Source organism: Salmo salar, chromosome ssa21, assembly GCF_905237065.1.
Source record: "Salmo salar chromosome ssa21, Ssal_v3.1, whole genome shotgun sequence".
Classification (NCBI taxonomy): domain Eukaryota; kingdom Metazoa; phylum Chordata; class Actinopteri; order Salmoniformes; family Salmonidae; genus Salmo; species Salmo salar.
In genome coordinates this window covers 6,348,317-6,364,567 of record NC_059462.1, presented here as the reverse complement: position 1 = coordinate 6,364,567, position 16,251 = coordinate 6,348,317, and the positions used below count along the sequence as shown (strand labels likewise).

At 45.1% G+C, this 16,251-nt stretch overlaps 2 protein-coding genes across 6 annotated transcripts in view; both read right to left on the bottom strand.

Moving 5' to 3' along the window:
* LOC106581666 (collagen alpha-3(VI) chain) overlaps nucleotides 1–16,251 on the bottom strand; it is a 117,499-nt gene that overhangs the window by 61,987 nt on the left and 39,261 nt on the right. The gene's annotated exons all lie outside the window — the stretch shown is intronic.
* On the bottom strand, nucleotides 3–15,698 carry LOC106599138 (uncharacterized). Its single transcript, XM_045704387.1, has 20 exons — nucleotides 15,161–15,698; nucleotides 14,428–15,024; nucleotides 13,698–14,309; nucleotides 12,795–13,394; nucleotides 12,062–12,658; nucleotides 11,333–11,944; nucleotides 10,430–11,029; nucleotides 9,697–10,293; nucleotides 8,968–9,579; nucleotides 8,065–8,664; nucleotides 7,332–7,928; nucleotides 6,603–7,214; nucleotides 5,700–6,299; nucleotides 4,967–5,563; nucleotides 4,238–4,849; nucleotides 3,335–3,934; nucleotides 2,602–3,198; nucleotides 1,873–2,484; nucleotides 970–1,569; nucleotides 3–833 (listed from the first exon to the last, which is right to left on the bottom strand). Exons 1-20 carry the CDS (start codon nucleotides 15,681–15,683, stop codon nucleotides 214–216), a joined length of 11,997 nt encoding a protein of 3,998 aa, XP_045560343.1. The 5' UTR covers nucleotides 15,684–15,698; the 3' UTR covers nucleotides 3–213.

Genomic DNA, 16,251 nt, shown 5'->3' with positions numbered 1-16,251 from the left:
TACAGTGAGTTTCTCCACTACTCTTTGAACAAAGTCCCGCATTTCTGGGAAGCCATTCCTAGTGCCATCAGAACCATCCAGCAAGAATACTACATCCTTTCTGGCAATGCTTAGGTCCACTAAGAGTATCAGAAACAAAACAGTATGTCAACAAAACAGTATGTCAACATTGCTTCATCAAATCTGAAATATGTGTTTGTTGCTTTAGTTTTCCTAGATAATGCATCCGGTCTTACCTATGACTGTTGGGGAAATGGGTGTGGCGCCAACGTGTACAGTAATGAGTGAGGAGAAAAACTTATCCTGGACGCTGGGGAGATCAGAGAATTCAGAAACAGACTGGGAATAACTGGGGTCAGAGGCAATCCTTTGAACCTCTTTGCTAGAATTTCTGTTTCCAATGCCAAAGATCAAGACCCCACTCTCTTTCAGGGCAGAAACTGGTATTTCAACATTATCATTGGACCTCCCGCCACTCAGCAGTATCAGCATCTGAGGGACACCCTCTTGGCTTCTGCTTCCTGAGGAGGCAGTAAAGACGTTGTCCCTTACATACTGGAGGGCTGCCCCAGTGTTGAGGGGTCTACCTCCTCTGTGCCTCAGACCTCTGACGATGTCAAGAATGTCGCCCTTCGTGGTGTATGTGTTCAGATAGAAATTAACTTCTTGATCTCTACCGTACTGGACCACAGAAACGCGGTCTTTGTCTCCTCCCACATTGAGTTTCTCTACTACTCTCTGAACAAAATCACGCATTGCTGGGAATCCATTCCTTGTGCCATCAGAACCATCCAGAAGGAATACCACATCCTTTCTGGCGGTGTCATGATCAACTGAGAAAATCAATAGATTATGTTAATTCAAACTGATCAATTGTGGTGTTTTTGGCCAATTATATAGTCGTTTCTAAGACTCAGCGGCCATTTTGTTAACACATCCTGACTCTTAATTCACAGTGATAACACATACCTAAAACTGTTGGTGATTCTGGAGTAACATCAATAACCACTGCCTCCACCGAGGACAGAAGTTGCTGCTGGATGCTTGGAAGGTCAGTAAAGTCTGAGACAGACAGAGCGTAACTGGGATCATGTGATATCCTCTGCAATTCTCTGCTATCAGAGCTCCTTGTTCCAATTCCAAAGACCAAAACCCCAAGCTCCTTCAGAGCAGAGGCTGGCGTGTCAACATTGTCAACCGACCTTCCACCACTCAACAGAATCAGTAGCTGTGGAACGCCTTCCAAGCGTCTGCTTCCGGAGGAGGCAGTAAAGACATTGTCCCTCACGTACTGGAGAGCTGCTCCAGTGTTGAGAGGTCTCCCGCCTTTGTGTCTCAGACCTCTTACAGTGTTGAGAATCTCTCCCTTTGTTGTGTATGTGTTCAGATAGAATTGGGCGGCTGGATCTCTACTGTACTGGACCACCGCAACGCGATCTTTGTTCTCATCCACACTGAGTGTCTCCACCACTCTTTGAACAAAGTCACGCATGGCTGGGAATCCACTCCTAGTGCCATCAGATCCATCCAGCAAGAACACAACATCCCTCCTGGGAGCCTGACTCTCAACTAGGGAATGTGAAGGTTCAGATAAAGAGTCATATTACATGTGGCATAGGTTATGGGAAAACAGGACAAAGCTGCTTCTGTCACATGAAAGTCATCCCTTTCACTTATCACAAACAACTATTCAACGAAAGTGACAATTTGTGCATTGGCTTGAGTTATATCATAGGGAACATTGGTACAGAGGTATGAAATGAAACCACATGAAAGGCCTCAGGGGAACCTACAAGAGTGATCAAAGGTATCAACTACTCTATCCTAATGTAAAAGAGGAAATGGAACAGATCAAAAGCATATTTTTCTTACCTAGTATTGTTGGTATTAGTGTTGGTGTCATGGTTGTGTCCTGTATAATGGCAGTGTTCATGGCAGAAAGAAGCTGCTGTTGGATGTTGGGGAGGTCAGTAAATTCAGACACGGAGAGAGCATAACTGGGGTCATAGGATATCTTCTGTAATTCTCTGCTATCAGAGCTCCTTGTTCCAATTCCAAACACCAAGACACCAAGCTCCTTGAGAGCAGAAGCTGGTTTATCTACATTGTCAAAGGACCTTCCACCATTTAGCAGTATCAGAATCTGTGGAACACTTTCAAGGCGCCTACTTCCAGAGGAGGCATTAAAGATGTAGTCCCTGACATACTGGAGAGCTGCTCCAGTGTTGAGGGGTCTCCCTCCTTTGTGCTTCAGCCCTCTTACGGTGTCAACAACCTCTTCTTTTCTCATGTAAGTGTTCAGATAGAAGTGGGCCTCTGGTTCTCTGCTATACTGTACCACAGAGACTCGATCTCTGTTCTCCCCTACAGTGAGTTTCTCCACTACTCTTTGAACAAAGTCCCGCATTTCTGGGAAGCCATTCCTAGTGCCATCAGAACCATCCAGCAAGAATACTACATCCTTTCTGGCAATGCTTAGGTCCACTAAGAGTATCAGAAACAAAACAGTATGTCAACAAAACAGTATGTCAACATTGCTTCATCAAATCTGAAATATGTGTTTGTTGCTTTAGTTTTCCTAGATAATGCATCCGGTCTTACCTATGACTGTTGGGGAAATGGGTGTGGCGCCAACGTGTACAGTAATGAGTGAGGAGAAAAACTTATCCTGGACGCTGGGGAGATCAGAGAATTCAGAAACAGACTGGGAATAACTGGGGTCAGAGGCAATCCTTTGAACCTCTTTGCTAGAATTTCTGTTTCCAATGCCAAAGATCAAGACCCCACTCTCTTTCAGGGCAGAAACTGGTATTTCAACATTATCATTGGACCTCCCGCCACTCAGCAGTATCAGCATCTGAGGGACACCCTCTTGGCTTCTGCTTCCTGAGGAGGCAGTAAAGACGTTGTCCCTTACATAATGGAGGGCTGCCCCAGTGTTGAGGGGTCTACCTCCTCTGTGCCTCAGACCTCTGACGATGTCAAGAATGTCGCCCTTCGTGGTGTATGTGTTCAGATAGAAATTAACTTCTTGATCTCTACCGTACTGGACCACAGAAACGCGGTCTTTGTCTCCTCCCACATTGAGTTTCTCTACTACTCTCTGAACAAAATCACGCATTGCTGGGAATCCATTCCTTGTGCCATCAGAACCATCCAGAAGGAATACCACATCCTTTCTGGCGGTGTCATGATCAACTGAGAAAATCAATAGATTATGTTAATTCAAACTGATCAATTGTGGTGTTTTTGGCCAATTATATAGTCGTTTCTAAGACTCAGCGGCCATTTTGTTAACACATCCTGACTCTTAATTCACAGTGATAACACATACCTAAAACTGTTGGTGATTCTGGAGTAACATCAATAACCACTGCCTCCACCGAGGACAGAAGTTGCTGCTGGATGCTTGGAAGGTCAGTAAAGTCTGAGACAGACAGAGCGTAACTGGGATCATGTGATATCCTCTGCAATTCTCTGCTATCAGAGCTCCTTGTTCCAATTCCAAAGACCAAAACCCCAAGCTCCTTCAGAGCAGAGGCTGGCGTGTCAACATTGTCAACCGACCTTCCACCACTCAACAGAATCAGTAGCTGTGGAACGCCTTCCAAGCGTCTGCTTCCGGAGGAGGCAGTAAAGACATTGTCCCTCACGTACTGGAGAGCTGCTCCAGTGTTGAGAGGTCTCCCGCCTTTGTGTCTCAGACCTCTTACAGTGTTGAGAATCTCTCCCTTTGTTGTGTATGTGTTCAGATAGAATTGGGCGGCTGGATCTCTACTGTACTGGACCACCGCAACGCGATCTTTGTTCTCATCCACACTGAGTGTCTCCACCACTCTTTGAACAAAGTCACGCATGGCTGGGAATCCACTCCTAGTGCCATCAGATCCATCCAGCAAGAACACAACATCCCTCCTGGGAGCCTGACTCTCAACTAGGGAATGTGAAGGTTCAGATAAAGAGTCATATTACATGTGGCATAGGTTATGGGAAAACAGGACAAAGCTGCTTCTGTCACATGAAAGTCATCCCTTTCACTTATCACAAACAACTATTCAACGAAAGTGACAATTTGTGCATTGGCTTGAGTTATATCATAGGGAACATTGGTACAGAGGTATGAAATGAAACCACATGAAAGGCCTCAGGGGTATCTACACAAGTGTTCTAAGCTATCAACTACTCTATCCTAATGTAAAAGAGGAAATGGAACAGATCAAAAGCATATTTTTCTTACCTAGTATTGTTGGTATTAGTGTTGGTGTCATGGTTGTGTCCTGTATAATGGCAGTGTTCATGGCAGAAAGAAGCTGCTGTTGGATGTTGGGGAGGTCAGTAAATTCAGACACGGAGAGAGCATAACTGGGGTCATAGGATATCTTCTGTAATTCTCTGCTATCAGAGCTCCTTGTTCCAATTCCAAACACCAAGACACCAAGCTCCTTGAGAGCAGAAGCTGGTTTATCTACATTGTCAAAGGACCTTCCACCATTTAGCAGTATCAGAATCTGTGGAACACTTTCAAGGCGCCTACTTCCAGAGGAGGCAGTAAAGATGTAGTCCCTGACATACTGGAGAGCTGCTCCAGTGTTGAGGGGTCTCCCTCCTTTGTGCTTCAGCCCTCTTACGGTGTCAACAACCTCTTCTTTTCTCATGTAAGTGTTCAGATAGAAGTGGGCCTCTGGTTCTCTGCTATACTGTACCACAGAGACTCGATCTCTGTTCTCCCCTACAGTGAGTTTCTCCACTACTCTTTGAACAAAGTCCCGCATTTCTGGGAAGCCATTCCTAGTGCCATCAGAACCATCCAGCAAGAATACTACATCCTTTCTGGCAATGCTTAGGTCCACTAAGAGTATCAGAAACAAAACAGTATGTCAACAAAACAGTATGTCAACATTGCTTCATCAAATCTGAAATATGTGTTTGTTGCTTTAGTTTTCCTAGATAATGCATCCGGTCTTACCTATGACTGTTGGGGAAATGGGTGTGGCGCCAACGTGTACAGTAATGAGTGAGGAGAAAAACTTATCCTGGACGCTGGGGAGATCAGAGAATTCAGAAACAGACTGGGAATAACTGGGGTCAGAGGCAATCCTTTGAACCTCTTTGCTAGAATTTCTGTTTCCAATGCCAAAGATCAAGACCCCACTCTCTTTCAGGGCAGAAACTGGTATTTCAACATTATCATTGGACCTCCCGCCACTCAGCAGTATCAGCATCTGAGGGACACCCTCTTGGCTTCTGCTTCCTGAGGAGGCAGTAAAGACGTTGTCCCTTACATACTGGAGGGCTGCCCCAGTGTTGAGGGGTCTACCTCCTCTGTGCCTCAGACCTCTGACGATGTCAAGAATGTCGCCCTTCGTGGTGTATGTGTTCAGATAGAAATTAACTTCTTGATCTCTACCGTACTGGACCACAGAAACGCGGTCTTTGTCTCCTCCCACATTGAGTTTCTCTACTACTCTCTGAACAAAATCACGCATTGCTGGGAATCCATTCCTTGTGCCATCAGAACCATCCAGAAGGAATACCACATCCTTTCTGGCGGTGGCATGATCAACTGAGAAAATCAATAGATTATGTTAATTCAAACTGATCAATTGTGGTGTTTTTGGCCAATTATATAGTCGTTTCTAAGACTCAGCGGACATTTTGTTAACACATCCTGACTCTTAATTCACAGTGATAACACATACCTAAAACTGTTGGTGATTCTGGAGTAACATCAATAACCACTGCCTCCACCGAGGACAGAAGTTGCTGCTGGATGCTCGGAAGGTCAGTAAAGTCTGAGACAGACAGAGCGTAACTGGGATCATGTGATATCCTCTGCAATTCTCTGCTATCAGAGCTCCTTGTTCCAATTCCAAAGACCAAAACCCCAAGCTCCTTCAGAGCAGAGGCTGGCGTGTCAACATTGTCAACCGACCTTCCACCACTCAACAGAATCAATAGCTGTGGAACGCCTTCCAAGCGTCTGCTTCCGGAGGAGGCAGTAAAGACATTGTCCCTCACGTACTGGAGAGCTGCTCCAGTGTTGAGAGGTCTCCCGCCTTTGTGTCTCAGACCTCTTACAGTGTTGAGAATCTCTCCCTTTGTTGTGTATGTGTTCAGATAGAATTGTGCGGCTGGATCTCTACTGTACTGGACCACCGCAACGCGATCTTTGTTCTCATCCACACTGAGTGTCTCCACCACTCTTTGAACAAAGTCACGCATGGCTGGGAATCCACTCCTAGTGCCATCAGATCCATCCAGCAAGAACACAACATCCCTCCTGGGAGCCTGACTCTCAACTAGGGAATTTGAAGGTTCAGGTAAAGAGTAATATTACATGTGGCATAGGTTATGGGAAAACAGGACAAAGCTGCTTCTGTCACATGAAAGTCATCCCTTTCACTTATCACAAACAACTATTCAACGAAAGTGACAATTTGTGCATTGGCTTGAGTTATATCATAGGGAACATTGGTACAGAGGTATGAAATGAAACCACATGAAAGGCCTCAGGGGTATCTACACAAGTGTTCTAAGCTATCAACTACTCTATCCTAATGTAAAAGAGGAAATGGAACAGATCAAAAGCATATTTTTCTTACCTAGTATTGTTGGTATTAGTGTTGGTGTCATGGTTGTGTCCTGTATAATGGCAGTGTTCATGGCAGAAAGAAGCTGCTGTTGGATGTTGGGGAGGTCAGTAAATTCAGACACGGAGAGAGCATAACTGGGGTCATAGGATATCTTCTGTAATTCTCTGCTATCAGAGCTCCTTGTTCCAATTCCAAACACCAAGACACCAAGCTCCTTGAGAGCAGAAGCTGGTTTATCTACATTGTCAAAGGACCTTCCACCATTTAGCAGTATCAGAATCTGTGGAACACTTTCAAGGCGCCTACTTCCAGAGGAGGCATTAAAGACGTAGTCCCTGACATACTGGAGAGCTGCTCCAGTGTTGAGGGGTCTCCCTCCTTTGTGCTTCAGCCCTCTTACGGTGTCAACAACCTCTTCTTTTCTCATGTAAGTGTTCAGATAGAAGTGGGCCTCTGGTTCTCTGCTATACTGTACCACAGAGACTCGATCTCTGTTCTCCCCTACAGTGAGTTTCTCCACTACTCTTTGAACAAAGTCCCGCATTTCTGGGAAGCCATTCCTAGTGCCATCAGAACCATCCAGCAAGAATACTACATCCTTTCTGGCAATGCTTAGGTCCACTAAGAGTATCAGAAACAAAACAGTATGTCAAAAAAACAGTATGTCAACATTGCTTCATCAAATCTGAAATATGTGTTTGTTGCTTTAGTTTTCCTAGATAATGCATCCGGTCTTACCTATGACTGTTGGGGAAATGGGTGTGGCGCCAACGTGTACAGTAATGAGTGAGGAGAAAAACTTATCCTGGACGCTGGGGAGATCAGAGAATTCAGAAACAGACTGGGAATAACTGGGGTCAGAGGCAATCCTTTGAACCTCTTTGCTAGAATTTCTGTTTCCAATGCCAAAGATCAAGACCCCACTCTCTTTCAGGGCAGAAACTGGTATTTCAACATGATCATTGGACCTCCCGCCACTCAGCAGTATCAGCATCTGAGGGACACCCTCTTGGCTTCTGCTTCCTGAGGAGGCAGTAAAGACGTTGTCCCTTACATACTGGAGGGCTGCCCCAGTGTTGAGGGGTCTACCTCCTCTGTGCCTCAGACCTCTGACGATGTCAAGAATGTCGCCCTTCGTGGTGTATGTGTTCAGATAGAAATTAACTTCTTGATCTCTACCGTACTGGACCACAGAAACGCGGTCTTTGTCTCCTCCCACATTGAGTTTCTCTACTACTCTCTGAACAAAATCACGCATTGCTGGGAATCCATTCCTTGTGCCATCAGAACCATCCAGAAGGAATACCACATCCTTTCTGGCGGTGTCATGATCAACTGAGAAAATCAATAGATTATGTTAATTCAAACTGATCAATTGTGGTGTTTTTGGCCAATTGTATAGTCGTTTCTAAGACTCAGCGGACATTTTGTTAACACATCCTGACTCTTAATTCACAGTGATAACACATACCTAAAACTGTTGGTGATTCTGGAGTAACATCAATAACCACTGCCTCCACCGAGGACAGAAGTTGCTTCTGGATGCTCGGAAGGTCAGTAAAGTCTGAGACAGACAGAGCGTAACTGGGATCATGTGATATCCTCTGCAATTCTCTGCTATCAGAGCTCCTTGTTCCAATTCCAAAGAGCAAAACCCCAAGCTCCTTCAGAGCAGAGGCTGGCGTGTCAACATTGTCAACCGACCTTCCACCACTCAACAGAATCAGTAGCTGTGGAACGCCTTCCAAGCGTCTGCTTCCGGAGGAGGCAGTAAAGACATTGTCCCTCACGTACTGGAGAGCTGCTCCAGTGTTGAGAGGTCTCCCGCCTTTGTGTCTCAGACCTCTTACAGTGTTGAGAATCTCTCCCTTTGTTGTGTATGTGTTCAGATAGAATTGGGCGGCTGGATCTCTACTGTACTGGACCACCGCAACGCGATCTTTGTTCTCATCCACACTGAGTGTCTCCACCACTCTTTGAACAAAGTCACGCATGGCTGGGAATCCACTCCTAGTGCCATCAGATCCATCCAGCAAGAACACAACATCCCTCCTGGGAGCCTGACTCTCAACTAGGGAATTTGAAGGTTCAGGTAAAGAGTAATATTACATGTGGCATAGGTTATGGGAAAACAGGACAAAGCTGCTTCTGTCACATGAAAGTCATCCCTTTCACTTATCACAAACAACTATTCAACGAAAGTGACAATTTGTGCATTGGCTTGAGTTATATCATAGGGAACATTGGTACAGAGGTATGAAATGAAACCACATGAAAGGCCTCAGGGGTATCTACACAAGTGTTCTAAGCTATCAACTACTCTATCCTAATGTAAAAGAGGAAATGGAACAGATCAAAAGCATATTTTTCTTACCTAGTATTGTTGGTATTAGTGTTGGTGTCATGGTTGTGTCCTGTATAATGGCAGTGTTCATGGCAGAAAGAAGCTGCTGTTGGATGTTGGGGAGGTCAGTAAATTCAGACACGGAGAGAGCATAACTGGGGTCATAGGATATCTTCTGTAATTCTCTGCTATCAGAGCTCCTTGTTCCAATTCCAAACACCAAGACACCAAGCTCCTTGAGAGCAGAAGCTGGTTTATCTACATTGTCAAAGGACCTTCCACCATTTAGCAGTATCAGAATCTGTGGAACACTTTCAAGGCGCCTACTTCCAGAGGAGGCATTAAAGACGTAGTCCCTGACATACTGGAGAGCTGCTCCAGTGTTGAGGGGTCTCCCTCCTTTGTGCTTCAGCCCTCTTACGGTGTCAACAACCTCTTCTTTTCTCATGTAAGTGTTCAGATAGAAGTGGGCCTCTGGTTCTCTGCTATACTGTACCACAGAGACTCGATCTCTGTTCTCCCCTACAGTGAGTTTCTCCACTACTCTTTGAACAAAGTCCCGCATTTCTGGGAAGCCATTCCTAGTGCCATCAGAACCATCCAGCAAGAATACTACATCCTTTCTGGCAATGCTTAGGTCCACTAAGAGTATCAGAAACAAAACAGTATGTCAAAAAAACAGTATGTCAACATTGCTTCATCAAATCTGAAATATGTGTTTGTTGCTTTAGTTTTCCTAGATAATGCATCCGGTCTTACCTATGACTGTTGGGGAAATGGGTGTGGCGCCAACGTGTACAGTAATGAGTGAGGAGAAAAACTTATCCTGGACGCTGGGGAGATCAGAGAATTCAGAAACAGACTGGGAATAACTGGGGTCAGAGGCAATCCTTTGAACCTCTTTGCTAGAATTTCTGTTTCCAATGCCAAAGATCAAGACCCCACTCTCTTTCAGGGCAGAAACTGGTATTTCAACATTATCATTGGACCTCCCGCCACTCAGCAGTATCAGCATCTGAGGGACACCCTCTTGGCTTCTGCTTCCTGAGGAGGCAGTAAAGACGTTGTCCCTTACATACTGGAGGGCTGCCCCAGTGTTGAGGGGTCTACCTCCTCTGTGCCTCAGACCTCTGACGATGTCAAGAATGTCGCCCTTCGTGGTGTATGTGTTCAGATAGAAATTAACTTCTTGATCTCTACCGTACTGGACCACAGAAACGCGGTCTTTGTCTCCTCCCACATTGAGTTTCTCTACTACTCTCTGAACAAAATCACGCATTGCTGGGAATCCATTCCTTGTGCCATCAGAACCATCCAGAAGGAATACCACATCCTTTCTGGCGGTGGCATGATCAACTGAGAAAATCAATAGATTATGTTAATTCAAACTGATCAATTTTGGTGTTTTTGGCCAATTGTATAGTCGTTTCTAAGACTCAGCGGACATTTTGTTAACACATCCTGACTCTTAATTCACAGTGATAACACATACCTAAAACTGTTGGTGATTCTGGAGTAACATCAATAACCACTGCCTCCACCGAGGACAGAAGTTGCTGCTGGATGCTCGGAAGGTCAGTAAAGTCTGAGACAGACAGAGCGTAACTGGGATCATGTGATATCCTCTGCAATTCTCTGCTATCAGAGCTCCTTGTTCCAATTCCAAAGACCAAAACCCCAAGCTCCTTCAGAGCAGAGGCTGGCGTGTCAACATTGTCAACCGACCTTCCACCACTCAACAGAATCAATAGCTGTGGAACGCCTTCCAAGCGTCTGCTTCCGGAGGAGGCAGTAAAGACATTGTCCCTCACGTACTGGAGAGCTGCTCCAGTGTTGAGAGGTCTCCCGCCTTTGTGTCTCAGACCTCTTACAGTGTTGAGAATCTCTCCCTTTGTTGTGTATGTGTTCAGATATAATTGTGCGGCTGGATCTCTACTGTACTGGACCACCGCAACGCGATCTTTGTTCTCATCCACACTGAGTGTCTCCACCACTCTTTGAACAAAGTCACGCATGGCTGGGAATCCACTCCTAGTGCCATCAGATCCATCCAGCAAGAACACAACATCCCTCCTGGGAGCCTGACTCTCAACTAGGGAATTTGAAGGTTCAGGTAAAGAGTAATATTACATGTGGCATAGGTTATGGGAAAACAGGACAAAGCTGCTTCTGTCACATGAAAGTCATCCCTTTCACTTATCACAAACAACTATTCAACGAAAGTGACAATTTGTGCATTGGCTTGAGTTATATCATAGGGAACATTGGTACAGAGGTATGAAATGAAACCACATGAAAGGCCTCAGGGGTATCTACAAGAGTGATCTAAGCTATCAACTACTCTATCCTAATGTAAAAGAGGAAATGGAACAGATCAAAAGCATATTTTTCTTACCTAGTATTGTTGGTATTAGTGTTGGTGTCATGGTTGTGTCCTGTATAATGGCAGTGTTCATGGCAGAAAGAAGCTGCTGTTGGATGTTGGGGAGGTCAGTAAATTCAGACACGGAGAGAGCATAACTGGGGTCATAGGATATCTTCTGTAATTCTCTGCTATCAGAGCTCCTTGTTCCAATTCCAAACACCAAGACACCAAGCTCCTTGAGAGCAGAAGCTGGTTTATCTACATTGTCAAAGGACCTTCCACCATTTAGCAGTATCAGAATCTGTGGAACACTTTCAAGGCGCCTACTTCCAGAGGAGGCAGTAAAGATGTAGTCCCTGACATACTGGAGAGCTGCTCCAGTGTTGAGGGGTCTCCCTCCTTTGTGCTTCAGCCCTCTTACGGTGTCAACAACCTCTTCTTTTCTCATGTAAGTGTTCAGATAGAAGTGGGCCTCTGGTTCTCTGCTATACTGTACCACAGAGACTCGATCTCTGTTCTCCCCTACAGTGAGTTTCTCCACTACTCTTTGAACAAAGTCCCGCATTTCTGGGAAGCCATTCCTAGTGCCATCAGAACCATCCAGCAAGAATACTACATCCTTTCTGGCAATGCTTAGGTCCACTAAGAGTATCAGAAACAAAACAGTATGTCAAAAAAACAGTATGTCAACATTGCTTCATCAAATCTGAAATATGTGTTTGTTGCTTTAGTTTTCCTAGATAATGCATCCGGTCTTACCTATGACTGTTGGGGAAATGGGTGTGGCGCCAACGTGTACAGTAATGAGTGAGGAGAAAAACTTATCCTGGACGCTGGGGAGATCAGAGAATTCAGAAACAGACTGGGAATAACTGGGGTCAGAGGCAATCCTTTGAACCTCTTTGCTAGAATTTCTGTTTCCAATGCCAAAGATCAAGACCCCACTCTCTTTCAGGGCAGAAACTGGTATTTCAACATTATCATTGGACCTCCCGCCACTCAGCAGTATCAGCATCTGAGGGACACCCTCTTGGCTTCTGCTTCCTGAGGAGGCAGTAAAGACGTTGTCCCTTACATACTGGAGGGCTGCCCCAGTGTTGAGGGGTCTACCTCCTCTGTGCCTCAGACCTCTGACGATGTCAAGAATGTCGCCCTTCGTGGTGTATGTGTTCAGATAGAAATTAACTTCTTGATCTCTACCGTACTGGACCACAGAAACGCGGTCTTTGTCTCCTCCCACATTGAGTTTCTCTACTACTCTCTGAACAAAATCACGCATTGCTGGGAATCCATTCCTTGTGCCATCAGAACCATCCAGAAGGAATACCACATCCTTTCTGGCGGTGGCATGATCAACTGAGAAAATCAATAGATTATGTTAATTCAAACTGATCAATTGTGGTGTTTTTGGCCAATTATATAGTCGTTTCTAAGACTCAGCGGACATTTTGTTAACACATCCTGACTCTTAATTCACAGTGATAACACATACCTAAAACTGTTGGTGATTCTGGAGTAACATCAATAACCACTGCCTCCACCGAGGACAGAAGTTGCTGCTGGATGCTCGGAAGGTCAGTAAAGTCTGAGACAGACAGAGCGTAACTGGGATCATGTGATATCCTCTGCAATTCTCTGCTATCAGAGCTCCTTGTTCCAATTCCAAAGACCAAAACCCCAAGCTCCTTCAGAGCAGAGGCTGGCGTGTCAACATTGTCAACCGACCTTCCACCACTCAACAGAATCAGTAGCTGTGGAACGCCTTCCAAGCGTCTGCTTCCGGAGGAGGCAGTAAAGACATTGTCCCTCACGTACTGGAGAGCTGCTCCAGTGTTGAGAGGTCTCCCGCCTTTGTGTCTCAGACCTCTTACAGTGTTGAGAATCTCTCCCTTTGTTGTGTATGTGTTCAGATAGAATTGTGCGGCTGGATCTCTACTGTACTGGACCACCGCAACGCGATCTTTGTTCTCATCCACACTGAGTGTCTCCACCACTCTTTGAACAAAGTCACGCATGGCTGGGAATCCACTCCTAGTGCCATCAGATCCATCCAGCAAGAACACAACATCCCTCCTGGGAGCCTGACTCTCAACTAGGGAATTTGAAGGTTCAGGTAAAGAGTAATATTACATGTGGCATAGGTTATGGGAAAACAGGACAAAGCTGCTTCTGTCACATGAAAGTCATCCCTTTCACTTATCACAAACAACTATTCAACGAAAGTGACAATTTGTGCATTGGCTTGAGTTATATCATAGGGAACATTGGTACAGAGGTATGAAATGAAACCACATGAAAGGCCTCAGGGGTATCTACACAAGTGTTCTAAGCTATCAACTACTCTATCCTAATGTAAAAGAGGAAATGGAACAGATCAAAAGCATATTTTTCTTACCTAGTATTGTTGGTATTAGTGTTGGTGTCATGGTTGTGTCCTGTATAATGGCAGTGTTCATGGCAGAAAGAAGCTGCTGTTGGATGTTGGGGAGGTCAGTAAATTCAGACACGGAGAGAGCATAACTGGGGTCATAGGATATCTTCTGTAATTCTCTGCTATCAGAGCTCCTTGTTCCAATTCCAAACACCAAGACACCAAGCTCCTTGAGAGCAGAAGCTGGTTTATCTACATTGTCAAAGGACCTTCCACCATTTAGCAGTATCAGAATCTGTGGAACACTTTCAAGGCGCCTACTTCCAGAGGAGGCAGTAAAGACGTAGTCCCTGACATACTGGAGAGCTGCTCCAGTGTTGAGGGGTCTCCCTCCTTTGTGCTTCAGCCCTCTTACGGTGTCAACAACCTCTTCTTTTCTCATGTAAGTGTTCAGATAGAAGTGGGCCTCTGGTTCTCTGCTATACTGTACCACAGAGACTCGATCTCTGTTCTCCCCTACAGTGAGTTTCTCCACTACTCTTTGAACAAAGTCCCGCATTTCTGGGAAGCCATTCCTAGTGCCATCAGAACCATCCAGCAAGAATACTACATCCTTTCTGGCAATGCTTAGGTCCACTAAGAGTATCAGAAACAAAACAGTATGTCAACAAAAACAGTATGTCAACATTGCTTCATCAAATCTGAAATATGTGTTTGTTGCTTTAGTTTTCCTAGATAATGCATCCGGTCTTACCTATGACTGTTGGGGAAATGGGTGTGGCGCCAACGTGTACAGTAATGAGTGAGGAGAAAAACTTATCCTGGACGCTGGGGAGATCAGAGAATTCAGAAACAGACTGGGAATAACTGGGGTCAGAGGCAATCCTTTGAACCTCTTTGCTAGAATTTCTGTTTCCAATGCCAAAGATCAAGACCCCACTCTCTTTCAGGGCAGAAACTGGTATTTCAACATTATCATTGGACCTCCCGCCACTCAGCAGTATCAGCATCTGAGGGACACCCTCTTGGCTTCTGCTTCCTGAGGAGGCAGTAAAGACGTTGTCCCTTACATACTGGAGGGCTGCCCCAGTGTTGAGGGGTCTACCTCCTCTGTGCCTCAGACCTCTGACGATGTCAAGAATGTCGCCCTTCGTGGTGTATGTGTTCAGATAGAAATTAACTTCTTGATCTCTACCGTACTGGACCACAGAAACGCGGTCTTTGTCTCCTCCCACATTGAGTTTCTCTACTACTCTCTGAACAAAATCACGCATTGCTGGGAATCCATTCCTTGTGCCATCAGAACCATCCAGAAGGAATACCACATCCTTTCTGGCGGTGTCATGATCAACTGAGAAAATCAATAGATTATGTCAATCAAACTCATCAAATGTGGTGTTTTTGGCCAAATTATATAGTCGTTTCTAAGACTCAGCGGCCATTTTGCTAACACATCCTGACTCTTAATTCACAGTGATAACACATACCTAAAACTGTTGGTGATTCTGGAGTAACATCAATAACCACTGCCTCCACCGAGGACAGAAGTTGCTGCTGGATGCTCGGAAGGTCAGTAAAATCTGATACAGACAGAGCGTAACTGGGATCATGTGATATCCTCTGCAATTCTCTACTATCAGAGCTCCTTGTTCCAATTCCAAAGACCAAAACCCCAAGCTCCTTCAGAGCAGAGGCTGGCGTGTCAACATTGTCAACTGACCTTCCACCACTCAACAGAATCATTAGCTGTGGAACGCCTTCCAAGCGTCTGCTTCCGGAGGAGGCAGTAAAGACATTGTCCCTCACGTACTGGAGAGCTGCTCCAGTGTTGAGAGGTCTCCCGCCTTTGTGTCTCAGACCTCTTACAATGTTGAGAATCTCTCCCTTTGTTGTGTATGTGTTCAGATAGAATTGGGCTGCTGGATCTCTACTGTACTGGACCACCGCAATGCGATCTTTGTTCTCATCCACACTGAGTGTCTCCACCACTCTTTGAACAAAGTCACGCATGGCTGGGAATACTCTCCTAGTGCCATCAGATCCATCCAGTAAGAACACAAAATCCCTTTTGAGAGCCCGACTCTTAACTAGGGAATATGAGGATAAAAAAACGGAGTAATGTTGAATGTTGTATACACAAGGAAATAACAGGACACTGTTGCTTCTGTCACATGCAAGCCACTCCTTTCCCTAATCTGAAACAGCTATTCAAAGTAAAAGGTTATATGTGCATCGGAGAGCTCTAGCAAAAACTGCAACATATTTATAAAGTGAAAAGAACATGAAAGACCTTATGGGCATCTACCCAAAATGTAAAAGCTGTCAACTACTCCATGCTAATGTAAAAGAGGAAATGGAAATGATCAAGACCTTTTCCTTACCAAGTATTGTTGGTATTAGTGTTGGTGTCATGGTTGTGTCCTGTATAATGGCAGTGTTCATGGCAGAAAGAAGCTGCTGTTGGATGTTGGGGAGGTCAGTAAATTCAGACACGGAGAGAGCATAACTGGGGTCATAGGATATCTTCTGTAATTCTCTGCTATCAGAGCTCCTTGTTCCAATTCCAAACACCAAGACA

Bases quoted from the DNA above. Each gene is read 5' to 3' on its own strand.
- LOC106599138 (XM_045704387.1), bottom strand. From the start codon at position 15,683: ATGCGTGACTTTGTTCAAAGAGTGGTGGAGACACTCAGTGTGGATGAG. The intron at 7,215-7,331 runs GTAAGACCGGAT...TGATACTCTTAG, and splicing joins CATTTCCCCAACAGTCATAG to TGGACCTAAGCATTGCCAGA. The intron at 834-969 runs GTATGTGTTATC...TGATTTTCTCAG, and splicing joins AGAATCACCAACAGTTTTAG to TTGATCATGACACCGCCAGA.